Consider the following 27,159-nt stretch of genomic DNA (forward strand, 5'->3'; position numbering starts at 1 on the left):
CATTGGCAGCTCAGGAACATATTGTTTAAACTCCATGTATTTGTAAATTTTCCATTTTTCTTTTTGTACTTGATTTTTAGTTTCATACTGCTGTGGCTAGAAATGATATTTGATATGATTTAAAACTTATAATTTATTCAGATTTTTTTGTCATCTAATATATGATCTAGCCTACAGAATGTTGCATGTATGCTTAATAATGTGTATTTTGTTGCTCTTCAAATATTTTGTTCGTCTATTAAATTGTATCGTCTAATGTGTACTTTAAGTCCAATGTTTTCTTACTGAATTTCTGTCAGGATGATCTATCCATTGTTGAGAGCAGGGTATTTAAGTTCTTTATATTGTGTTTTTTAATATTTGGTTTAAAGATCTGGTGCTCCTATGCTAGATTTATTTATTTATTTATACAAGAACAGGGGTACAGTCAGAAGCGCGGAGGGTGAGAGAATTCACCAGAGCCAGAGCCGGGAACAGAACAGACAGACTGACAAAATACATTGCTGAGGGGAGCAGTGGGTGCAGCAGGAGAGGTCTGCGTGCCATGTGGGACCCTTGCCAGCGGCCAGGGAGTGAACCAGCGCTGCAGAGGCTGCAGGCAGCTTTGCAGCGCAGCGCTCAACCGCTTGCCACCAGGGGAGGCCCTGGTGCTCCTATATTAGGTGCAAAAATATTTATAAATATTACCTTCTCTTGATACATTGACTCCTTAATCATTATATTATAAACTTCTTTCTCTTGTGAGTCTCTGCCTTAAGACCCATCCTGTCTGATATCAATATAGCTACTCTATAGCTTGCATGTAATATCTTTCCCCATTCATTTTTCAGCCTATGAAGGTCTTAAAGCTAAGGTGAGTCTCTTGTAGGCCTTGTACTGTTGGGTATATTAAAAAAAAAAAATCTGTCCGGGCCTCCCCGGTGGCGCAGCGGTTGACCGCTGGGCTGCGAAGCTGCCTGCAGCCTCTACGGCACCGGTTTGATCCCTGGCCATCGGAGAGGGTCCCACATGACACGTAGACCTCTCCTGCCACGCCTGCTGCTCGCCTCAGCAGTGTATTTCATCGGTCTGCCTGTTCTGTTCCCCGCTCTGGCTCTGGTGAATTCTCTCACCCTCCCGCACTTCTTACTGTACCCAGTGCTTATATAAATAAATAAATAAATTTTTAAAAAAAAAATCTGTCCAATCAGTTCATTTACATTTAACCACTTGGTTCCCAAAACTCTCCTTGTCTCTAAATTTTTCTTTGAATTTATTCTGACTCTGTGCTTGCTGACAAAATTTTATTCTCATTCTTAAATATGAAGGATAAAATTAAAAATGAATGATGCTGTATCTACAATATTGGCCAATAAGGGTATATCATTTTCTAGTTGGCATCATTTTCTGCTAAGAAAAATTGTGCACCTTGGGAAAATTTTGTGGCTGGACTTTATATCCACTATACTTTATATCTTAATCCTAATTTTAAAAAATGATTTAAAATCTGACTTCATCTGGAAACCTGATCATTTTGAGATTGAGACTAAAAGGAAGACTATAAAATTGAAGACAGAGCAAAAATGATTACACCATTTTTATTTGTTTTTTTTAAAAAATATTTATTTATTTATTTTTAAAAGATTTATTTTTTTTATCTATTCATACAAGCACTGGGTACAGTCAGAAGCACGGGAGGGTGAGAGAATTCACCAGAGCCAGAGCAGGGAACAGAACAGGCAGACTGACGAAATACACTGCTGAGGGGAGCAGCCGGTGAGACAGGAGAGGTCTGTTGCGCCATGTGGCACCCTGGCCAGTAGCCAGGGATCGAACCGGCGCTGCAGAGGCTGCGGGCAGCTTCACAGCCCAGCACTCAACCGCTGCACCACTAGGGAAGGCCCTGATTACACCAGTTTAAAAAAACAGATATATTTATTTAGTAAAAGTTTTTCCTTCAAAAATATATTATTAGATGTCATATTCAGAAGCAGGGCATATAAAGATCCTTAATATTATATAAATTATTTTCAATTTAAAAATACTTCCCTACTAACACCAAGTTCAGGTACTTATTTATGTCTCAAGACAGAATACAAAGAATAGATTTAGACTTAAACATATCTGGATTGAATTTTAGTAGTTTCATGACTTTGGCTAAGCTGTTAAACATCTCTTATTTCAATTTTCTCATTTGTAAAATGGAAATAAGGCCCATTTTGTAATGTTGTTTTGAGGATTAAATAATCCTCAATAAATAATGCATGTGAATGTTTAAACTTAAGTATGTGCTTAGAAGAAATCAGGCTTTACTATATATTTTTCCTTGCTTTTACTTTCATAACTGTCTATTTTATTTTTTATATGGTTTACATTTGAAATCAGCACTCAGGGGTGTTGCAATAAAAGAGGTGCAAGGACCAGAAAAGAATCTGAGACTGTGTACGTGTGGGGAGGAGACTATCCCTACTTTCAGCCAAAGACATTTCCTTTAGGCTTGTTTGATGACTAAAGAGTTGAAATATCAACTCCTTATCTTAGTATAGTATTCATGATCTAACTCTTCAAGCTGGTTTGTTCTTAATTTAGCAAATGGAAACTGCCTGCCACCTCTGTTGGCACTGTTTCATCAAGCAGCATTCCACGGTGTTGCCTATGACTCAGTGTTTTTTCCATTGGCATGCCAACTTGAGATTTCCTCTTTATAGTGGAACATCCTAATGTATTCATGGCTAGAGTTGTCAAACCAGATACACTGTAGTTTGGCTTGAGCAACTTCAGATATTTGCCAATTTTCACCTGAATTGAATTAACTGGTAACTCTGGGGAAGTTACATCTAATCATGCAAAAATAGTAGGTCAAGTTTATCTTGAAATTAGAACTTATACTATTTTCAATGTAAGTTTGGAAGGAGCAGATGTAAAAGAATTAATAATCAGACAATGGATTCCTTAAGATTAGAGACCCTGAATTAATCCTTTTGGTTTCTTTATTGCCAAGTAACATGCTTGAATCGTTGTAAGACTACACACACTAGATAAATAAATTATACTATACGGGCCTCCTCTGGTAGCACAGGCAGTTGAGCGCTGAGCTGTGAAGCTGTCTGCAGCCTGCAGCACCAGTTCGATCCCAGCCGGCTGGCGAGGGTCCCACATGGCGAGGCGGACCTCTCCCGTCTACCTGTTCTGTTCCCCCCTCTGTCTCTGGTGAATCCTCTCACCCTCCCGCGTATCTGGCCTGTACCCCCGTTCTTGTATAAAATAAACAAATCTTTAAAAAATAAAAATAAATAAATTATACTATACTTATGTGTTTATATTTCATGCTATTCAGAAGTTTATCAATAGATAATAATACAGATCATATATTAATGAAATACTGAATAACAATTGAATAGCTTATTAAAGTGGTATATTATGAGGGTAATTCCATCGGGGTAACCTCTTCTTAGATATCTTTGCCTAGACATTACCTCCTTTATACAACTTCCCCTTACCCTGAGTGAGGTCAGGCATTTGGTTCTCGTAATCCTACTACTCTTCTCTTTGTATTGCCTTGTATATTTTTCTCTTTCCCTCACTGCCTAAAAAAATCAAACCAAGACAAGACAAAAGAAATAAAAGTTTTGAAGTTTGGGGCAGACCTTTGTACTTGGTATGTAGAAAGCATTTGAAAATGCTTTTTCTTTTCTCTTTCTACAATTTAAAAGGACAGATTCACTAGGAAAAGGAGAAAGAAAAAGAGAGGCACCTGCATAGTCACAGGTGGACAAGAGAGTTGCCTCAATAATGTTTTCTAAATGAACAGGAGAATAACATGTTCTTCTGGTCTATTTTGGAATCATTTCATAGAGAAAACTTCTTCACTGATTTATATCTCAGTGCCAAGAACAACAAATCTACTCATGAACCAGAGTATCTAAACTGAATGGTGCATGGTCAGTTCTTAAAAAATGAGAAAATGAGAAGAGAAACTGTCTCAACAATTTCTAAATGACTATGTTACAGTTGTATGTTAAATGTGAATATACTAATTGCTCTTCACTGATAGAGCTGGTATTTAGTAGCTTGTCAAATGAAAATACCCAGTAGTACTGTAAAGGGGAAATACCTGTTGCTGGCCCCCACTTCCAGAATTGCTCAAGGAAATCAAGTTTTGAGGAGTTCTTAGTCTCAGCAGTATTAGGACCCTCTTATTCAATTGGGTTGACAGGAGAGATACATAGTTCTCTGGCAAGCTGTGCGATATTGGGCAAGGTAAGATTGAATAACAATGCCCACTCATTATGCTTGTATCATGATGTTTAGTTTTAACTGGCAGATATATTGCATAATGGAAAATCTATGTTCACTTCTGATTCCAAGCAGGAAGTGATTCTTCCCAACAGAAGGTGTTGGGGATGCCTCTTCCTTGGCCAGGATACTCATACAATGAGTATCCAGCTAGCTAGGCTGGAGAAGACACACGCGCACGCACACACACACACGCACAGAGCACAAAACTAGAATCACTCACATAAAGGACTCAGGTTAGACAGAGACCCACAACCTCATGTGGTCTTTCACAAAGACTAGTGGTAAAGTGGTAAGCTAGCATAAAATGGGGCTCATGGAAATTGGCCAATAGATTTGCTAAAGACTTGAGTCACTAAAACACAGAAAAAACACAAATAATTTGGTGAGGACTCCATAAAAGTAGATGAGCAAAAATAGACAACACAGAACAAGAAAATTTGGGACACAGAAGAAGGAACCCAGGTCACGGAAGAAAAACAGTTTGAATTCAAACTATTTTCTAGACCACCCTGACTAGGGTTGTTATTAGTTCCTTAGAGAGGCTGACTTGGTGGCTGCTATGAAAAATCTGTATATCTTTTAGGATTAATTGTACATATGTGTGAGCATGTATATACATATATGTATATGTATATAGATGCACATATTTATCTATGTGTAATGAGCTGTACACTGTTCTCTTTACTAATCTTACCAAATAGTATTGTTTGTTAAAATTTTTATTTTAAAACCCTATTTATGTATCACAGCTGTTTATTTTCTACTATCATCTTTCATCTATGTATCATCTATCATCCATCCATCTATCCACCCAACCACATCTATCCATCCACCTATCCATCCATCGATCATTTATCATGTATCTTCAGATGAAATGGGCTCTATTTGTCACAGTGTATGTTCTGATATCAAGAGTAGGCAAAATCACTGGCATAGCATTACTTACTGAGTTATAATCTATTGAATATTTCTCATCATTTATGCTGGATTCTTTAAAATAATGCATGGACTACTTCATGAACCTCATATCATTCTAGCACAGGGACTGCACTAATCTTCTGTATATCATGTCAATTTTAGTATGTGTGCTACCAAAGGAGCTCTATGCTGAGTGTTCTGACATAATATTCTCTGCTGTCACTGTCACCTGTCCTAACTTGAAGTTTCTTCCTTTCTAAATCTTGTTTCATGAAAAGCAGCTGTGGAATGCATTTTCTTGCATCATCTCTCTTAAGATTCTTTCATAAGGTTAAAATAATTAATGAGGATATGCCAGAGTTTAACCTTTTAACCAGGCGAAGGGAAAACTGGATTTTATTTGGAACAGTGCCTAATTTGAATACATATTACTGAAGTGAGTAAGCAGGAGCCGTTCCATGTAAAATTTGGAGAGGTGACAGGAAAAGGAGCAGACTGGAGAAGTAAGAAGGAAACAGTCTAACTTTTCAGAGATCAGTTTAAAATTCTGTGCTTGTGCCTATGTGTTTCAGATATGATACAAACACTAAGAGTGGTGGACGCAGTGGATGACTCTCTTTCTAGAGTCAGTTTGCTGTTCATCCCTGCATCACAGCCTCAAATGCAGAGCATGGAATACAGTTGTACTGAAAAATTATTCCTGTGTGACTCTGTGACTTCTCTTAAGAGGCAATTTATCCATCAAGGTAAGCTAGGGCCAAGTGAGAAGTACTTCTGCAATACTGTGGTACTAAGAGAAGAAAGTTAGGTCACAACAGTGTGACCTGGTTAATATCAGCCATTAGTGGTATGATACACCACTCACCCTCTATTATCCCCAGCTTCCTCTTTCATAAATGAGGTTGTTAAATCTCTAGGCTCTAATTCTAATTTTAAAAACTTTAACTCTCTTAGATTAAAATCTTTTTTCCTCAACACACTTTCATCTTATGAAAGTGAACACTTTTATTTAAGTGAACCTCACTTGAAATACATCCTGCGGGGAAAAAGACTAATTATAATGAAGTAAAAATCAAAACCAACAAGCAACTATAAACCAGAGACACACTATGTGGGGGGTGCCAGGGGAGGAGGGATTAGGGTAAAAAAATGCATACATTGTGCAAATATGAAAAAATGATATAAAATATATAAAACAAAATAAAATGATATATATATATATATATATATATATATATATATATATAAAATACATCCTGTGGTAAATATAAAGAAATAACCACTCTTTTCCAGGCTTTTATACTGGATTCAATCTTTACAATCTATGAGAGGTGGGGAAGAGATAAACTAACACACATGGTTTATTTCTTGCGAGCCAAACCGGTCACATTTCTTTCATTCTTGAAAAAGCATGGGAAGTGGAAAATTTCTTCATTTTACAATCAAGGGAACAGAGAAATCAAGTATATGAGCAAGGCACTGAGAGCAGAGGCTGGATAGCACCAGGCTGTCTCAGGTTTGTCTGATTTAAAAGCCCATGTTTTTTCTAGCGTATGATGCTGGTATTCTATAGAAAAGGTAGCATTGCATTTTAACAGATTGAAAGACAGAGAGAGAGAGAACCAGAGAACTTCCTCAATTTTGTAGTAAATAAGCATTTTTGGTGGCAGGAAGATTTCCGTTTTTTTTTTATAAGTTAGATAGGGTGGGAAATATCCTTTTGTATCATGACTTTATTTCTATTTTATGCCAGCACTGAATTTTCAGTGTTTGAAAATAGTGAGAACATTGAGGCTATTGTATTTATATTTTTAAAATGAAAATATAGGGATATATTTGGTGTTTTCTTAGACTATCTGGAAACAGATTTTATGTTCTTAGAGGTTGATGAAACCATTTTCCCAAATCAAACCATGCATCCTAACCTCTCCAACTCTCCACGCTCTGTTTCACATGTACTGATATCCGGAGTATGATAAGTCTTAATCTTGGACTTTTTATTAAAAAACAACTTTCTAATCTGAATATAATTTGTAACTGCCTAACTGTACTTCCTCTTGCTTGGGGAAAGAATTTTTCCTTTCTGAACTTCCCGTGTGTCATTTTTTTCATCCTCTGTGTTTGTGTTGGCTTTCAGCCTGCTTCTTTCTTGTGTTTGGTCTAGTGCCAAGTGAGAGTCAGCACTTAACCTAGAAGTATCGTTTTCTAACACACAGAATCAGAAGGAAAACTCCGCCTCACACCCACTACTAATTATCATACTACTACAAAACTGACAGTTACATCACTAGCCCATCACTTGTGAATATCTGTTTTCCACAGCTCTCATTCCTGCAGAGTTTAAGCCTCATGGAGAACATGCCTTTTAACCATGCAAATCCTCAAGGAACACAGAGACCATCCAGGAGACAATGGCTCCTCTACTCAACAATAGTCATTTTGCTATTGTTTTGCTCCTTGAGTGCACTAATCCTTACTTTTCTCCCACGCAAGGTAAGGAGACAACAGTGCCTAAGGTGGTGGTTATACTTTTTTTCTTTTGTTAATATAATTATTTTAATTGTCACTATTAGTAGAGATAATTGGCAAAAGGGGAAATCTGGGTGCAAATAATGTAAATATAATTCCAATCTTGGTATGGCAAGTACTTTTGAGATTTATCAAAATGTCTTTAAATGAAAGCTGTTAGGAGTGATAAATGTTAGTGATAGAACTGAATTTGATGGGGAAAATCTCGTGGTTAAATCAGATAGTTGACAGATGCTTGTGGAGCATCTTTCTTTTTTCTTGGAACTCTGATAAACACTTTGGGTGGAATAAAAGAGGTAAAGAGGTAAAAAATCATGATGTTTGCCCTCAAAGAATGGGATGCAAGCTATAATCTTATTGAAGGAAAGAGGCATTAAAAATAATGGAAGACAGAATAAGGTAAGTGACAGGTGGCTTGTGTTATTTCTGAATGGGGAAGTGGTGCTGAACTAGGGATAAGAGCTGGATGCTGGTTCTAGGTGTCTCAATAACTGTATTAATGTGAGAAAGGCCTTTAAACTTTCTGGTTCTCAGTTTCTTCATCTGAAAATTGATAATAAGAGTATGGATTTCTTTTCATTGTAATATCCCTTCTGGCTATACAATACAGTGACTAATAATTTATCTAAGGGTAGTATAAAGCAAGTGCTTCAGGAGTTCAAAGGTGGGGGTGGGGGGAAGGAAATGACTTTGGGTTGAAGTGATCAGGGAAGACTCCTGGAAGAAGGAGGCAGCACATTATTGGGGAAGCCCCCATCAGGAATTTCCCATTGATCTCCAGCCCAAGCTGTGGGTCTAGTGAAGGGGATGAAATTACATTAGGCTTTCATCAGAAGTGTTTAGGACTATTGACCAAAATGAAAATAAGAAATGTTTTAATTTAGGGGATAGTTCATTTCTGGGTACATTTGACAATTCTGAGCCTTGGAGAGAATAAGGTGTCCATCTGAGAAAGGACTGTGTTGTGAAATCAGTGACCACAAATATATTTTTCTAAGAGGATTGGCTAGCAAAGATTTCAAAATTATGGTTCTACTACTTAAGATATTTGAAAGCAATTGAGAAAAGACTCAAGGAGAAACAGGACTCTGTAGTCTCTGGTGTTAATGTTGTCAGGTGAAAGTTTTAACCAAACTTTTACATAGTAGACCATTAATTTGCATTCCATAATTGTACAAAAGGGTGTTCAACAGAGGCATGTCTATCAGAGTCCTGCTCTTTTCTTTCTTTTTTTTTTTAAGATTTATTTATTTATGCATACAAGAACTGGAGTATAGGCCAGAGATGCAGGAAGTGAAAGGACTCACCAGAAACAGAGTAGGGAACAGAACAGGCAGATCTGCTGAAATACACTGCTGAGGGGAGCAGCAGGTGAGACAGGAGAGGTCTGCTGTGACATGTAGGTAGCTCCCTGGCTGGCTGGGGATTGGAATCATGCTGCAGAGGCTGCAGATAGCTTCATAGTGCTGTACTTAACCCTTGCACCACCAGGAAGGCCCAGGCCTGCTCTTTCAATGAAGGTATCAAGCAGAAATGTGAACATGATAGAGTAATAAAGTCTTGAGTAGAAAGAAAACAATGGTTAGGAATTCTGAGTGTTTATATTGTGAAGAAGGGGAAAGGTGAGAATGGTGATAGCTTAACTTTAGAAGTGCTTTTTCCATCTATAAATCTTCTTAAGTCTTTTAACCAGGAGGCCCTGAAGATCATAGGTATGTTACAGGTGTCATTCCTGCAGGTGACAGGTGAATCAATGCATAGAAGAGTAAAGAAATGCCACACACTGGCTCTTGCAAAAGGAAAGAATTCTAATAAAATGCTAAAGGCATCTAAAACACCTCTTGCAAGAATTAAACTTCTGTTTCTCTCCTGGAGAACATGAAACTTTTCAATGAAACATTCTTAATCTAAAGAGATAACCCAGAGTTCATTCCCAATTTGGGGACCAGCCTCTAAAGGTCTTCAGGATATTGTCCTGATGTCATGGAAACATTTCCTGTGGGTGGCCTAGTCGACAATGCAATTTCAGCTTATATATTCCACTTTCCACTTGCCTGCACTTCCCTTTTCCTATTGGTCACAAATAAATATCTAAAAAAGAGGACTAGAGTGACTGGCAGTGGGTGAGTCATTATGAGGTGGCCACTTCTACTTTCCCACCATATCCTTGGACCTTGGAGTTTGTTATTTTGGTCTCCACTCTAGCTTTTATATACAAAATCCCACTTTCAGATTCTCTAGGCATTCATTCAAAAAGGTTTGACAAAGACTAACAGCAAATTCCTTGGGAGAAAATGCTTTTATTAACCATTCTTTTAGAAGACATTAAATGGAAAGGTTAGACTGAGCCCCGTTCAGTGGTCTATCCCTCAGGGAGTTGTCTAAGAAACCAGAAGTTCAGGAGACTCCTCTGCTTCCATGAAAGGAAAGATACATGCCAAAAGGGAAGTTGTACTTGAAGCCCAATAGATTATATTGTTCTATTTCAAAGCATAATCTGATTAGGTTTGGTTTGGAGAAAGCATTACATTTTGGCCATTTGAACCCAATTATGTAAATCTGGATTTAAAACAACATGGGGTTTTAAGAGCAACTCATCATTCTAAGCACAAAGGAACTACACTAAACTGAATGTCCATATGTTTTTTAAATAAATGGATATTTATTTCTTCCAGACAGCAGCAGAATTTTAAACAGAAACTGCCCCCACAGAGTGGTGAGGTTGAGACTTTGAGTCAGGTAGGCTGTTTGGATAAGAAGTCTAACTTCTTATCAGCTCTACAAACTGGGGCAAGTTACTTAATTCCTCTCATTCTCATTTCCTCATTTGCCAATAAGCATGCTAGTTTTTATCTGATAGAGTTGTAATAAGGATTAATGAGCTCATACAGTGTCTGATAAAAGGTTTAATAGGTTCTCGATAAATTATAGTGATGATTATTTGTGCCATTACAATTAATGACATTACAATGCAGATACATTAAGAAGACTTTTTAAAAATATGAATATTTCTTATCTATTTCACTTCCTCAACCAAAGACTATTCCTTGCTGCTATATAGATGAATTTTATGTTTAGACAGATTTTCATTTGTGGTGATTGTTAGAGAATATCGCAATGGTGGTTTCTGTAGCTCTAATAGATATTAAAACAGCTTATGGTACAGTATCCAGGATTTCAGGCTCTGGCAATTAATTTGTCTGTGGTTTAGATTTCTCCACACCTCTTTATGCATGACAGTAGTTGATATCGGGTGCTTTTTTAAATCGTTACCCAATTGCTTCCTTTGTGTCTTTCTAAAAAGATTATAAACTTAAGAGACAAGGACCATAAATTATATTTGTTCCCTTGCTTACAATGCTAGCATGATGTTGGACTATAGATGCTTTCACTTTTAAGTGTAATTCTTCATTATAATTAGCATCAATATCAAAACAGCTATTATTTATTGAGCAGGTCCAAAAAGAGTATCTGGGCAAAGCCCTTCATAATTACCTCATTCAAATACATAAGCAACCATTTCCCTTATTTTACAGATGAAGGAATTACAGTTTGGGGAGTCTTGTCACATGTATATCATGGGTTAAACTAAATTAATTTCAACCTCTCTTCTAAGAAACCCCAAAGTAAGGGTTAAATCATTAATAGAGAAAAGCGATTGTAGGGAATCTAGTGATTTATCTCCTAGAATAGTGCTTCCAATTTTTTATTATATTTTCCTACCAGAAACACTATTGAGTACAATCCATGCATATGCTAATCACTATAAGTTATAAACAAATATTAATACTCTGCATATTTAAGATATACAGAATGGAAATTTATAAGGATGAACCAAATAATGTAATTAATACATTTTATTCACAGTATAAAACCATTTTGCTCTAACAAAATTATATTTTACTAAATATGTTAACATATTACATGAAACTTTCTAAAATAATTGGAGTAATATCTTAGCAATTTGATGAATATGTTTCCTTTATCTTTTTTTTTATTTAAAAATTTTATATAATTCTTACATCTTTTTTCATCTTTGCACAATGTATGCATTTTCATTTTGGTTATATTCCCCATACAATTGCACCCCCCCCCTATTTTGATTCTAGACCTTCCTTTCCCCACCCTTCCCTGTGTGGAGATTTCTTGACCTACTAAACATAGAGCTTCCATATGATCCAGCAATTCCACTGCTAGGTATTTATCCAAATGACACAGGAACAGTTATTCCAAAGGGCACCTGCACCCCTATGTTTTAGCAGCACAATTTACAATAGCTAAGCTATGGAAACAACCCAAATGCCCCAAAATAGATGACTGGATCAAGAAGATGTGGTACATATATACAATGGAATATCACTCAGCAATCAAAAAAGATAAAATCATGCAATTTGCAGCAACATGGATGGCGCTGGAAGGGATCATGCTCAGCGAAATAAGCCCTTTATCTTTTTAGTCATAGTTTACACTATGTGACACAATAATATAAAAGTTCTATTATAGCCTAATTAACCTTGACTCATGGTTTTGACTTTCACCAATGAAAAATTACCTCACAAAGAAATATAGGTCAAAATGGAAGAATGTATCTTTGTGTGTGGTTATCATGTCATGATACTAAATTTTCAATCCATTGTTCTATAGTTCAATGCTCTTTTTTATAATTGAAATACTACCCCACACTCCACTCAGGCCTTTCTTGCCATCTTTATACAATTTAAATTCCACCGTGTGAATATAATCCTTACCTGGTGTCACTCTACTCTCTTGCTTGTCTTTCACAGTATTCTAATATTGAAACCTCAAACCTGGAAAATCTCCAACACTAAGTCCAACTGCTCTTTCACAGTTGAAAGCAGCTGAGGGAAAACATCTGGCCTTTGGAAAGGCCTTACTTTAAATCCATGGCCACTAACTCTAAGTAGGATTCGGTGTTGCTCTGTAAACAATCTCCACTTCCCCAGTCCACTCACCTCTCCTCTAGAACTAGTTCCCTCCTTTGACTTCTCCTTTCAACATCCGGTACTCTCGTCACACTCACTCTCACCCAATAACTTTGCTGCTAGCTTTTGTTGGAGCAATACCCTGTGATAGGTAAGAGGAAACACAATCCTAGTTATCTTCTACTTCTTGCATATTAACTCCTCTCCATTTTACTGGAACATTCCCAACAAATGTCAACAGATAACCATGTTGTCATTTCCCTCATATTAAAACAAACAGAACCCCAAAGAAATCTCTTCAACCTCTCATCCCCAACCTAGTTTTACTCATTTTTTCTGTTCACCTTCACAAAATTCCTCCGATTTCTCTTTTTCCACTAACCTTTAACTCCATTCTCACTAAGCATCTGTCCATATCACATCATACAAACTACTCTGTCAAGAGCTCTAGTAACTACTATGTTGCCAAATCCATTAGTCACATCTCTGTCTTCTTCTTACTTCAACCATCCACAACTTTTGACACAGCAGATCACCTGAAGCACTTTCTTCTTTCGGTTTCCAAACATCACACTGTCCAGGTTTCCTTTCTGATTCAATGGACTTTTTTGCTGGGCTCCTCTGCTGGTTCTTCCTCATTCCGTGGTCTGTAAACATTACGTGTTCCAGGACTCTTGTCTGTCTACACTCACTGACTTGATGATCTCATATCTTAAAACATCACACAGAAGCTGAATATCCCTAGACATATAATTAGAACTACTTTTTCATGGATTCAATTCCTTCTGGATATCAAATAAACTTTATTTTCTTGACTGTCTAAAAATGAAGTCATGATTGCTTCTTCTCCCACAATTTAATGCTCTTAAATCTTGCTGATTTCAGTGATTAACAACTTCATCTCTCTAGTTAGGCCCCAATTCTTGAAGTTATCTTTGTCTGTTCTCATTTTCTCATTCCTTGTTCATGTTTGGCCTTTTTACTTATCATCTCCACTGCTAATATCCGGGCTAGAGGCCCCAGGTTTTCTTGCTGAAATGATTCTGACAGTCACTCAGCAGGTTTCACTGCTTTTCTCCGTCTTCCTTTACTTTATTCCTAGGATAGCAGCCAAGAAATGCTTAAGAAATGCGTAATATATTTAAGTTCAAAAAGTCTCTTCAGCATTTGCCACAAGAAAACCAATGAACTTTACATGGTACATTTTTGTGTGTGTGACTATATCTTATCTTGTGACTAAGTATTTCAGAGCCATTAAAATTTAAATACTTGTTCTTATGAAATTCACCACACTGATGGCATTTTGTAGTATGTATATTAAGTGGTGTGGCATGGAGCTTCTCATCTGTAAAGGGAAGCTGACAGCTGGAGGGAGGGATTTTTTTTATCTGATAAGGGGTAAATAGTTGGCTTCAAGAACATGAAATTCTAAATAAATAAATCAAGGAAACTGTGACATTGTTGTCATCCTTCCTGTTTCCCTTTTTCTTTCCCTGCAGACTGCCTGTGAGCCCTGTAGAGCACAGACTGGTGAGTAACCTGGCTTGCATGCTTCTTTTAACTTTTCTGAGTATTTGGTGTAAGAAGGCAAACTCGAGCGTTGTAAAGAAGCCTGTATTCTATTTTATTCACTCTTCAACTACTATTTATAACTGCTTATCATGTGCCAGACAGCTGCCTAGGGGAGGTGCCTTCAGAGGTAAAGCAGGCAGAGAAACCCATGCCCTAATGAAGCTTACATTCTAGGTCACGTGCCCGGCCAGGCATGCACATCACTTTTATGGCCAGGGAATCTGACATCCAGGAATCTACTTTTAATAAGCACAAGTTTCATGTCTCTATAACTTTTTTTTTTTTGTTAAAGATATATTTATTTATGCATACAAGAGCTGGGGTACAGGCCAGAGATGAGGGGGGTGAGAGGATTCACCAGAGACAGAGTGGGGAGCAGAACAGGCAGACTGAAATACACTGCTGAGGGGAGCAGCAGGTGAGCCAGGAGAGGTCTATCTTGCCATGTGGGTTTCTCCCTGCCTGGCTGGGGATCGAACTCAGTGCTGCAGAGACTGCGGATTGCTTCACAGTGTGGCGCTTAACCTTTTGCGCCATTAGGGAGGCCCCATGTTTCTACAACTTTTCCTTCTGATAAACTCAAACTCCTTACATTTTATAAATTGCTGTCATCCAGCAGAGTGTGTTTGTGTGTATGGGGGAGGCCACGAGAGGGAGGAGCCACCTTTGTTTCCAAATGTGTACCAAAATATGTGAGAAAAAGCTAATAGTAAAAAAAAGATAAAAGGAGTCTGGAAAAAGAAAAGAATGTAAATTAGGGGAATGGCCATGAGCTGCTCCTTTCTCCTCTTCTTCTCAGCTCTGAGTCACTTTCCCTTACAGTGACTTGGTATTTGCTTAGAAAACACATTCAAGTTTACAGTTACATTGAGCCTCTGGGTATTTTCCAGAATATATAGAAAATTTAAAAAAAATTACATTTTGGGTTGTTTATACGTTTCAAGTCAAGCACATATTTGCAGCTGAGAGCAAAACATTTCTACAGTTAACAGCTACCCCTGTGTTCCTATACAGCGTGGCTTGTGGGAATTAGGAATCCTTTCATTTGTCTCTGCCATTGTGGTTTGTTTTTGTTTTTCTAGTGAAGGGAGTGGAACTCATGATATGTTTGAAATTGCCCCTTGATGTGGTAAAAGTTGAGAACCTCAAGTGATGCTAAGGCTTTAAGTGGCCTCTACCACAGAATTAAATAAGAGAACCAATGGCACTTCTTCCTGGTGACTTGTCTATTGCCTGTTACATGTCAAGTAGAAATAAATTCACTGGGACTGAGATCAGTGAGGGCCCAGGGAGACTGCTTCTTGCTCTAGTCACCTCTCATTCTCTTTCTGAATCTACCTCCAGAGTCTTAGGTCTGTCATTTACATATAAATAAGAATTTTAGTCAATGTGTTATATTTTCCAAGGTATTTTATTATCAAGGCTTCTTGATCATTATGGAATAAAGACTTTGCCCCAAAACTAAATATGTGGAGATTTAAAGAACAGGCCATATAAACATTTTGGGGGGTATGAGCACTGCTCAGGACTCTGGAACATGCTACTATGCAAAAACAACATTTGGTAAATATTTAAATATGTATACCTATGAAAATAAATGACAAGGTCTTTCCCCATTCCTTGTATGATAGCATCAAACTAGGGATACTTACATTTAAACAGTCAAATAATTTCCATTTTAAAGCTCATGAATTTACTTGTAGCTGCTTTGCGGTTGGATAATAATATCCCAAGTGGATCTTGAATGATAAACTACCTATAAACTAATAACAAGAGCCATAATTTAGGCACAAATCAACTCATTCAAGAAAATGGATGTATCAGTCATCAAGAAATATTTATTGAGCACATACTAGGTACCAGAAACTCTATAATGTGCTGAGATATAGCAATGAATAAAATTCAGGATGAACTTAAATATAACAAGATGAAAGGTATACATTGTGCAAAAATGAAAAATAATGTAAAAATATATAAAATAAAAAAATTTAAATAAATGTTTGTATATAAATTCAAAAAAATTCAGGATGCTATTCAAGTGATTATGAGATGGATAATAAACAACTTAATTTCTAACACGCTGGATGGTGATAACTTCTATGAAGAAAACTAAAGCAGGCAGAGGGAAGAAGGCAAGGAGAGCTCTATTTTTTATGGATTTATCTGGAAATCTCATTGACACAGTGACTTGTAGTAACAGCATTTTCATAGAAAAGGAATGAGTATTGTGAGGTCTGATTGATATAATCCTGGGGTATGATTCTTTCCCCCTTCTCTCCTCCCTCTTGCTTTTATTCCTTGCTCATATATTAATTGACAAAAGATGCAGTGCCACTTAAAAAATCAACTTGTTTTTCTACTTCAAACCCATTTCCTTAGAGTTCCCCAAGTAAGAGAGACACTTAGGATTTGCATAAGGAGTAGATAGATACTTAAAAATACTAAACTTGTGGTTGGAGAGAACTAGTACAGACCAGGTTGGGAAAACAACAACAACCTGTCAATGGGAAAGAATTATAATTAGGAAAGTGATGAAATAACTATGCTTTCCATGTTTTCTTCTCCCTTGTAAATTTCCTATAGGACCATTGGCCTCCAAATGGCAAATGACATCTCCTGAATCTCCTTGCGTGGATAAGATAGCTGACTGGAAGCTGAGGATTCTCCAGAAAGGCTACTACATAATTTACGGTCAAGTGGCTCCCAATACAACCTACCAGGAAAAAGCTCGTTTTGCAGTACAGCTACTTAAGAATAAAGACATCATACAAACTGTTACAGACAAATCTAAAATCCAGTATTTAGGAAGGCCTTGTAAACTGCACGCTGAAGATACAATAGAGTTGATATTCAACGGTGAACATCAGGTTCTAGAGAACAATACATACTTGGCAGTCGTTTTGATAGAAAACATCAAATTGATTTCCTAGAGACTTGATTTGGTCTTCCTATCTTCTTTAGCACATGCAGAGGGTGGGAGAGTAGGGGGTTGGAGGAGGCAAATTTTCAACACCTAAAGTTTGGCTACACAAGTCAACACAAACAGAACTCCTCTACATGCAAATTTTCTTCTCTTGCTTATCAGAAAGAGACTTGGTAGATGGGACAAAGATAATTGGTTATTATTGACACTGAGTTAGTAAAGACACTTTGCTAATTCACAACAAAATGAATTGATTGGAGCACAGAAGCTCCTCAAAGAGTCTTTGACTGGCTGGGTGGCTAAATGAGGACTTATTCCCATGAGAGCCACACCTTGCATAAAAAAAGAACCAGGAGAGTAGCCTGGCTTTGTTCTTATATTCTTGCACTATTTCCCATATCCCCCATTTTCTGAGACCCTCTATAAAAAATAGATTGGTAGAGTGGCTACAGATATGCCAACACCACCCCACTTTAGTTGTGCTAGAGGATAGGAAACATTCTAGAAAACTGTTGGGACAGAGGCATAAGTAGCAGCAAATGGAATGCACTTTACTTGGGAATTTCCCTTGATTTCATCACACTCAGGATGCAGAGCTTTATAAAACCAACTGATCAAAAGAGTCATTCTGGACTTTCACATAGGGTTTCATGAGAACTTTTTCTAAAGTACTCTCATATATCAAATGGCAAGCTTATAAAGTTAAAGGGATGGTATTTTGGGCACAATTTTAATAATGAGAATATGGAGGACGATGGAGTAAAGATAACATGCCTCAACCCATAGAATTAGAGATTAACAGGGCCAGCAGGCCTCTCATTGTATTCTACTGTCTCAGCTTTAGAGCTAGTATTTCTGTCATCATTCTGTAAGTCTATCAAGTTTAGTATATTCATTCATCAGGATGTGTATTCACTTTCAATCCAAGATATGTAGAGAAATGCTACAACAGATCTTTCTCTACATCCCACACCGCCCCTTCCCCTGGTTGGAGAAGGAAGCACAAGGGTGTTGCTCAGGGTTTACTCCAACCATATCCTACTACCAAGTGTCTATCTTGGTCAAATATGTCAACTTCTAAAAATAATGAATAGCACTCAATGACACCCTGTTAAATCTTTGGACTCTGTTAATTAGCTGCTTGTTGGTTCTTTTTGAAAGATATGTAATATGATAATTGTTAATCCAACTTAAAATATTTATGGATATTTGTAAAAGACTGTATTGTTATTAATTATATCACATATAAAGCTAATTTAAAAATACTGTATTGTGTATATCAAAACTTGCTCAGGAGTAGGCCAAGCCTGAGGCCATGAAATTTCTTAGTCTTTTTTAAAAAAACATCTCCTGAGTAATTGTAGGGCCAAAGACTTGTATGCCTTGTTCTTCTTGCATTTGTATATCTTCTCAGGAAATTAAATTTTTATCATATATATTTATGGAAACTTGGTGTTATTCATCTTTGTTGATCTAGCAGTGTGCTTGAGTGGACTAGCAGCCGCTAGTGAGAGCCAATTGTTAAGTTTTCAGGGATTTTCCAACTAGTTACTAAATACAACTATCCTTAAAATTGGCCACGGTGGGAGTATTTAAACCACAGTAACTAGCAAACACCACAAATCAGATGAACTTGTTGATAGGCTCACCATTCTCTGCAAAACTCTCCTTTACAACCCTTCTGTTTCTGCTTCACTCTGGGAAAATCAAGGCAGGCCAGGGAGAGAGTGAAATGGCCATACTCCCAGCAAAAGACACACATGGGAGTGATTATCCAGGGCAAGCAGAGCTCTCTGCAGAAATCAGAAAAGAGGCTACCAAGAGTATTTCCTGGTACTGTAAATTCAGCCTTCCTTTTATATGTACTGTTTTCTTGTTTCTTCAATTAACTGTTAACATTTTAGTCTTTTAATAAAAGCATGATGGTAAGTGGACTGTAGCTGATTTATCAGTGGGCATCAAACTAATGTTAGTGATCTAGAGAATATATTAGATAAATCCTTACATGTATAAAACATGGGCTAGCAAGTGTTAGGCAAAACTAAGAGCTGGATGAAGTTTAGCTTTTGATTATAGCTGTCCCAGCCTCTGATGGGTTAGCTAGAGAGTTCACAGTCTGACCTCCATCTAGTTTCTCAATTCCACTCTCCCCACTCATACCATCAAAGCTATCACCAACTCTTCTCACACTGTTCTTCACCTTCCATTTTGCCCCATCGGAGACCCAGAGTATGTTGTATCACTACAGGTTAAGTCTCTGCTGCAGAAGATGGTAGTTAATTGAACAGAAACATAGTCTTGTACATTTGATGGAACAGACTAAGTCCTTAGGTGAAGTATATCTATGTATCTTGGATATGAATTCCTGCCTATGTGTGTTTTATCCTAAAGACACAATTTTATTGGGGGGGGTATTTTTTTATTAGAGAAAAGAAGCAAAAACCTGATCAACTTCTGGGTGATTCATCATTAAATAGAAGTTATAAATGATGCTTTGGTACATATACTTTTCCTTGACTTTAAGAAGTGGTTCTCTATTTTGGGGGTCACTCTGACCCTGGAAGAATCACTGCACTGCCCATGACCCTCCTGTGAGTCCTGCATCTATCCACTTGTACACGTGCCATGCCCCTACCAACTCAGAGAGTACAGTCACACTTCAATGCTGCAAGATTCTCCTTTTTCCATTACGAAGGAGTTGGCCTTTCTCTTCCCTGTGAATTTGCTAAGCAGTCCACTGTCATCTTTAGCTTTCTCAGGTGGGAGTCAGGCACGAGTTCTTTCTATTTCTCAACTGCAAGAAATAATTTCAAAGTTTCTTTAGGTGTCCTCCTATCTGGCTTGCATTAGGAAGTTTCATTGTTCCCCATCTCTCCTCAAAGGGAGTAGGTGAAGACTCACAGCATGCCAAGATTTTATCTTTAGAAAGTTGCTGGTGATGTCAATGAGATAATTTTCTTTGGCATAATAGGGGAAGAATTATGATTTCAAGGACTGAGGAATAAATGGTAAATAGTGTTGCCAGATGAGGAGTAAGTGGAAGTGTAGATGATAAATGAAGTAAAAAGGTCTGTGGAGTGGTAGAAGGGGAACAATCTCAGCATTAAGGGAGAAAAGAAAGGCATCTACTTGGCAAGTTTATTAGGGATTAACTAGGTTGACTAGTCAGGACACACTCTTCCCAGCAGAGTGTTGGAGACACAGAGTATGAACCAACTTGATGCAATAAAATGAGGTGGGGAAATGCAATTCCCTTTCTTAGGAATTGGATCTAGAACACAGGAAGATAAAATACTGATTAGCAGTAGAAAAGTTAAATGAAGTCATACAGCTGTTGATAGGCAGAAAGAATAGAACCAATATAAGGGGAAATCAAAGACTCCCTTCTGTACAGGAGAGGAGGGAGGGAGAGACCACACAATGTAGTAGAAAGAAAAGGTTGAAAATAGTCAATTACTGGAGAAGCTTCAGTTTCTGACAAAATTTCAGTTCTGAACCTATAAATCCTTTTAACAAACTACTCTTTCTCCTCTTTCCTTTAAAAAAATAGGCTTATCCACTACTTTTTAGTAAATTAAAAACCATCTGTTATTTTCAAGGATGCATCATCTCAGGGGATGCAATATCGTGGGTGGTTAGGAAATGAGTTTAGATTTAGACAGACTTAAAATCCCAACTCTGGTATGTATACTTTGTAGGAGCTTGAGCAATTTGTGCGATTTCTCATCAGCTAAGTGAGGATAAACATTTCTACTGCACAGGACTGTTGAAGGATTATGGTAAAAGAATTCATAGCAGAGCTGAGACTGGCAATAAAAATTTCATTTGATGCCAATTACTTTTGTATTATTAGCATTTTATACCTAGCTATTTTAGGTAGACTTCTATCTTAAATTTCAATGTGTTCCTTCTACTAACCAAGTATATATTCAGTCTTTTAACACTTTCTACATTTGCATACTGTATATTTTCATGGTACTTGGCGCTAATAATATTGAAAGACTTTAATCTCTATGACTTATTCTTTTACATCCCTTATCTTAGATCTTCTCTTGGAACATTTTAATAGAGGGTATACTTCATTTAAATAGTTATTTAAATTACTTACATAAGGATGACTCAATTTATTTTCTATAAAGGGCATGTCCAGGTATTCATCCTCTATTTCATTCACTCAACTTCACAAATATCTATTGAAGTTTACCAAAGTACAAGGTGCACCCGGGTGCTATGGATATTGTGAAGATTTATGAAACAATGTGATTTACAAAGATATACAAAACACTGTATCATCTTCTATCAATAGTAAGAGAACTAGATGGATCCATATCAAAGAATTAAAGAATTAAAAGTTGTCTCTCACTTGCAAACTGAGAATGTGGGGTTAAGAAGCAAATTCAGGATTGGAATATGGATTATCCAAATCCTAGCCCAGTCCTTCTTCTACTAGATTTTCTGATGCAATAAGGAATGAATCAAATGATAAGAAAAGGCCTACAAGACAATTTTAACAAATTCTAGCTAACTGAGAGAAAGAAGGAGGAAGCATTTGAATTTAAGTGTGTCGAAAGATAGGAAGTAGTTCCCTGCAGCGGGTGAAGCGTGAGCAAAGGCACAGAATTGTGGAAGAGAGAATGTGTCCAGTGTGTCCTGGTCAAGACGATGTATGGAGAGAGGAGATGGGAGCTGATACTAGGACAAAAGGAGCTCAAGCCTTGGGCAAGCAGCTAGAGGGTTAATTCAAGAAATCTCTGCGTTCATATTTAGGGACTTTTCAGTTTTTGTTTTTTTCTTTTTAATGTATGAGTTGATCAGGCTTGTTTCTGAGAAGGTAGCTTTTGGGTGACATGTTGAAAGAAGCAGAGCAAGCCCACCTAAGAGGTTACTGAGGAAGCCCAAGTGAGGAGTGGTCTGTGGTGGCAGAAGCAATGGAAATGAGGGCAATAGTAAGAAAAATGTGGATCTTCAACAATAAGACAGAGTTGTGATAATTATGGTTTTAGTTAGAACTAGACTGTCTCAATATTTTAGATAGTTTTTAGTAACCAATGGATAGAATTATTTTTATAAAAACAATCAGATGCATTTTGGGGTTTGGCTAGTTTAAATAACACAAGAAGGTGTTTTTCAAAATCATTTAATGAGGTAAAAAGAAACAGTTTTCAAAATGAGTACAAGGATCTTTCTTATTGGGATGACATTGCCTTCCACACTCACATCACCAGAATCGACGACTCTGTTCTATATTGCTATGGTACCAGATATATAGTTGTTATTATCTGCATAAGCATCTGTTTTTCCTAATCCACTATAATCTTGAGAATAGAAATATGCCTTTATTTTATTTTCCTATGGTCTAGCACAGGTCCTCACTGGTGTCTATCACCAAAGTCTTATGTGTACACTTTTTTCCTGGGTACTTGTCAAGATCCTTTCATTGACAATTACGAACATGCCCAATCAGAACATCTTCTAAATCCACCTGTATGCTTGCAAGAAAGGCAACATTCCTTGGTAAAATCCACGCATGCTAGGTCTACAAAATCACTTTCATGTGCCAGCAAAACACATATGCAAAAACAGGAAATGCGGGGGGTTCACATACAGCAGGTGTTCAATAAATGTTAGTGACAGAAAATGAAGGAAAAAATAGCAGGTCCAGGGAAACTCAGCTTTCTCTATCATAATAAAGTTAAAAAGTTAACATGATACTATCACCAAGGAATCATGCTCTTCTCTTCCATTAGTCTTTTTAAAATAAACAAGCATAACGAAAACAAAACAGTCTTCTTGCTTTGGAATTTTTTTTTACCCACAAGCCTTAATTCATTTTGGGCTCTATCGATCCTAACAATTCTGGGAGGGTTGTGCCACTGTTTAAAAATTGTCTTGGTTCTGGCCAATCTCTTATCTTTTATTAATATGCTTTTTGGCCTGAGTCTCTCAGAAAAACTATTTGTAGAGTCCTTATGTGAACCAGTTACAAATGATTGTGATTGCAGCTCCTTTTCTTAGATTAGTATTCCTACTTAAGTAATCTAAATTCAGAGTATATGTTTTAAACACACAAATTTTTATAAAAAATGTATTTATTTTAAATTTGTGTTTTGGTATTCCTGGTGAAAATTATATATGATTAAACTATGTTACACAATTGTGAAAATGATGAAAGACTTGGCAATCCACACAAACAGTAATCTCAAATCAATGTTATCTCCTGTACTCTCAATAGTAAAGCCTTGTCACTTTACTAATCAAAAGCAATAATAAAAAACATATCCTATATCATGCATTCTTCTCCTAGATTTTAAAAGAGCTAAAATCTGCATAGTTAAACATTTAATTACATTAATACAATAAGACATCAATGTAAAAAAATAATAACAGTACAAAACACAACAAAGCAAAAATGGACAATTATAAATCAGAGACATACTGCAGGGGAGGAGGAGGGAGAGAAAGGGAGGGAGGAGCACAGGGGACTGAGGTGATGGTGCAAGGGTGCATTGGTGAAGGAAACTATGGGGGCTACACCTGAGGGTGGGGGGAAGCAAATATTGTTTATTGTTTAAAAATGAACAATGATGTAAAAAATTTAAAAAATATATTAAAAAAAGAAAAAAATAAAGTAGGGCTCTCTGCTCTTTGATCTCAGACATTCCATCACAACACTTATTTTATTGCTATTATATTGCTATTATCGCTTTAGTGATTAGTAACTTTCATTAACTGTAGATTTTGTAAGGATTTGGTTTACTGTTTTATCTTTTCAAGGTATCTTATATTTTGGCATATGTAATTATTCACTAGTAATTTTTGAATGAATGGGTAAGGGAATAAGTGGCCATCCATTGTTATCTTCACTGATTCTTCTTTCTGTCCTTTCATATATAAGGATTGGAATAATTATATCATTCATAAGCATTTCACAGTTTGCTGTGAGAATTAAAGTAGGTAATGTACTTAAAATTTCATTTGTAAGTTATAAAGAGAAATATTAGGGAATCACCTGCTACTGTTATTATTGTTCTCTCATTAACAAGATTTAGTCTCTCATCTGTGATAAAGAATTCCTCAGTTTTGGAATTTTCAGGGAATTCTGAGATTGAGCAATTCTGATTAAAGATTCAAGATGTCTTGGATAAGATTTGTAAATCCCATGACAACCTTGTGGAGGGTTCTCAGGATGCTCCAAAATTTGCATTTTGCAATCTTAGTTCACAGGAAATTTTTAAATAATATTTTTAAAAATTCTAAATAATTCCTACCTAAAGTTATTATACCCTGAAAGTAAATCCATACTGAACACTGCCTTTCCTCATATTGTAGAATTCTTTTTAAAATATTTTTTTATAACTTATGCCAGAAAATCAAACTTCCTTGTTAAGAAATCATGAAAACAGGTAGAAATATTTGAGAAGTGACCCAACTCTAGAAAGATTTTTATCTCCTTGTATTGATCTACTGTTTTGGGGAAATCTTGGAGTGAATTTAGATAGTCTCTGACAGTAGAATAGGAATGAATACTGTCAGAGTTTATCTTGGGGAAAATCCAAATGCAAAAAGGAAGTTATTTGTAAAGTTCTCCAGACAGTGCAGACACAGAATTAGAAACAGTGATAAGTTGATAATTTCTTGATATCCACTTCAGAAAGTTAATCTGTAAATTTTTTTCAAAGGTCATATTGATCATAACACATACAAAGTACTCTCCAATTCCAATCATTTGTTTTGGACGTTGGTCTTATCAGATGACATTTAAGAAAGAAATCCTCCATATGAAGCCCCAGAGATTTTCTTGATGCTTGTACTGACTTGTACTACTGTTCTACTGAAAGGAAACATGCAAAGAGAGAAGAAGCAATTGCAAACTCTTGTCGTGGAATGTGTCTTGGATTATTATATATGCTTGAACTTGGACAAGTTGAAGCTCTGCCCTGACTCTGTCTTCTGCTCTAACTCCACGGTGCGCCAGGATGTTGCCTGAACTGCCACTTACGGCCATTCAAGAGGGAGCAGTAGGCTCTTGGTGTGGGGGCTCTAGATTTCAGCATATACACAGAATGTGTCTAGAACTCCAGGTAGCTAAAAAACACTCTGGAGCTAGACAGGAGAACTAACTAATATCTATTGAACATGTAGTAAACCAGGCACTGTTGCAATGTGGATCATATCATTTAATCCTTATAAAATACCCACACCAAATAATAGTAGAGAAGGAACTTGTCTACTTTTTTTTAAGGTTTGTTTATTTATGCATATAAGAACTGGGGTACAGGTCAGAGGTGCAGGGGGTGAGAGGATTCACCAGAGACAGAGTTGGGGGAACAGGTGGATTGACTGAAATACGTTGCTGAGGGGAGCAGCAGGCATGACAAGAGAGGTCTGCTGCACCATGTGGGTTACTCCCTGGCCACCTGGGGATCTAACTCATGCTGCAGTAGCTGCGGATTGCTGATACTTAACCCCTTGAGCCACCAGGGAGGCCCGAAACGTGTCTACATTTATACAAGAAATAAGTAGCAAAGCCAGGCCACAGGCCCAGGTAGTTTGAGACTGAACTCTTCATTGTTCTACAGCATTAGGCCACTCATGAATGCAGACTATAAACCTTGGTTTAAGGAATGTGATCTTCACAAGATACCATGTCACTGGGAGCAGAGTTTTTGCCTAGACTGAGAGTAACTGTTATGACACATATAGGTATCTGAAATGAAAATAATAGTGTCATTTAATCAAGTATTTATTGAATACCATATAATCAATTTAGGGAGGAAGCTAAAGGAACTGCAAAAGAATAGGAACCGCAAATGAATAGGAACCGGGTATTTGTCTGAAGGAGTTTGTAATTTGAAGGCAATGCAAATGATATCAAGGAGAGTTATATTGGCTATTGAAGAAACATGTTTGTAATTACCAAGTAATGGAGTTTTCACATCATTTCCAATGACAAGACCTCCCTTAATGGAATTAAAACCAGAGTTTTGCAGGAGGGACAGCTCATTGATCTTTCTCTCTGAAGTACGAGGTAATTTCTTCACCTTTTGGGTCTCAGTGACACATCCTTTCATGCAAGGTAAAAATTGCCCCATAGGAGCCCTTATGTATAATTTGTCTTGTCATTTTTTTCTTTTTCTTTTCTTTTCTTTTTTAATGGCGTTAGGGAAAATGATGGTAAATTCAACTAGCTCTTTTCTCTTAGTGTCACTGGAAGACACTATGTTTGAATTTTTTTTTACTAAAGATGAGGATGCTGGGCCTCCCTGGTGGTGCAAGGTGTTAAGACACAGCCTATGAAGCTATCCACAGCCTCTGCAGCATGAATTCAATCCCCAGCTAGGAAGCTACCCACATGGCGCAGCAGACATTTCCTGTCTTGCCTGCTGCTTCCCTCAGCAGCGTATTTCAGGCAGTCTGCCTGTTCTGCTCCCCACTCTGTCTCTGGTGAATCCTCTCACTCCCCTGCACCTCTGGCCTGTACCCCAGTTCTTGTATGCATAATAAACCTTTAAAAAAAGATGAGGTTGCTAAATAAACCTGTAGGATGAGAGGCCCCATTTAGAACAGCCCATCAATCGTTATTTTCTAAGTGCTTAGGACATGTTGAACACAACTTAAGGGCCAGGTGAGTGTTCCAAGACAAATATCCTATAAGCACATCTCTGATCATCAAGGACTTAGCAGTTTGAGAAAATTCTTACATGAAATACTAGAAGACTTATATGAAATACTAGAAGACTCAGATAATAAAATGCAAAATGGGAATTGTCATCTATAGATTTTAACAGGAAGGAGAGTGAGAGCTGGGTAACCTTGGAAAACTCCAAGAAGGAAATAGAGAGGTGGGTGTATGAATGCATTATGTGTATGGGAGGTGGGGGGCAAGGAGGGCAGTTGGGTATTAAAGTGCATGAGACTTAGGGCTCTGTTGATATGATAACCAAAGGAGACATCTATGGGCTCCAGCTTTGGGAATTTCTTTTGCCACCACGACTA

General features: G+C 37.1%; 1 protein-coding gene and 1 non-coding gene across 2 annotated transcripts; one reads left to right on the top strand and one right to left on the bottom strand.

Moving 5' to 3' along the window:
* Positions 1–5,276: 5,276 nt before the first annotated feature.
* LOC119242422 (U6 spliceosomal RNA) lies at positions 5,277–5,381 on the bottom strand. Its single transcript, XR_005124435.1, has one exon. It is a non-coding gene; the product is annotated as a U6 spliceosomal RNA (small nuclear RNA).
* A 2,074-nt stretch (positions 5,382–7,455) lies between these two features.
* Positions 7,456–18,601, top strand: TNFSF18 (TNF superfamily member 18; the record flags this gene model as incomplete). The annotated part of the gene is made up of 3 exons (XM_037508001.1): positions 7,456–7,689; positions 14,168–14,198; positions 16,824–18,601. Coding segments are annotated over 3 exons (612 nt in total), but the record flags the coding sequence as incomplete, so codon positions are not given.
* Between the last annotated feature and the right edge of the window lie 8,558 nt (positions 18,602–27,159).

Source organism: Talpa occidentalis, unplaced genomic scaffold (assembly GCF_014898055.3).
Source record: "Talpa occidentalis isolate TD23 unplaced genomic scaffold, MPIMG_talOcc4v2.1 talOcc4.12, whole genome shotgun sequence".
NCBI classification, from domain to species: domain Eukaryota; kingdom Metazoa; phylum Chordata; class Mammalia; order Eulipotyphla; family Talpidae; genus Talpa; species Talpa occidentalis.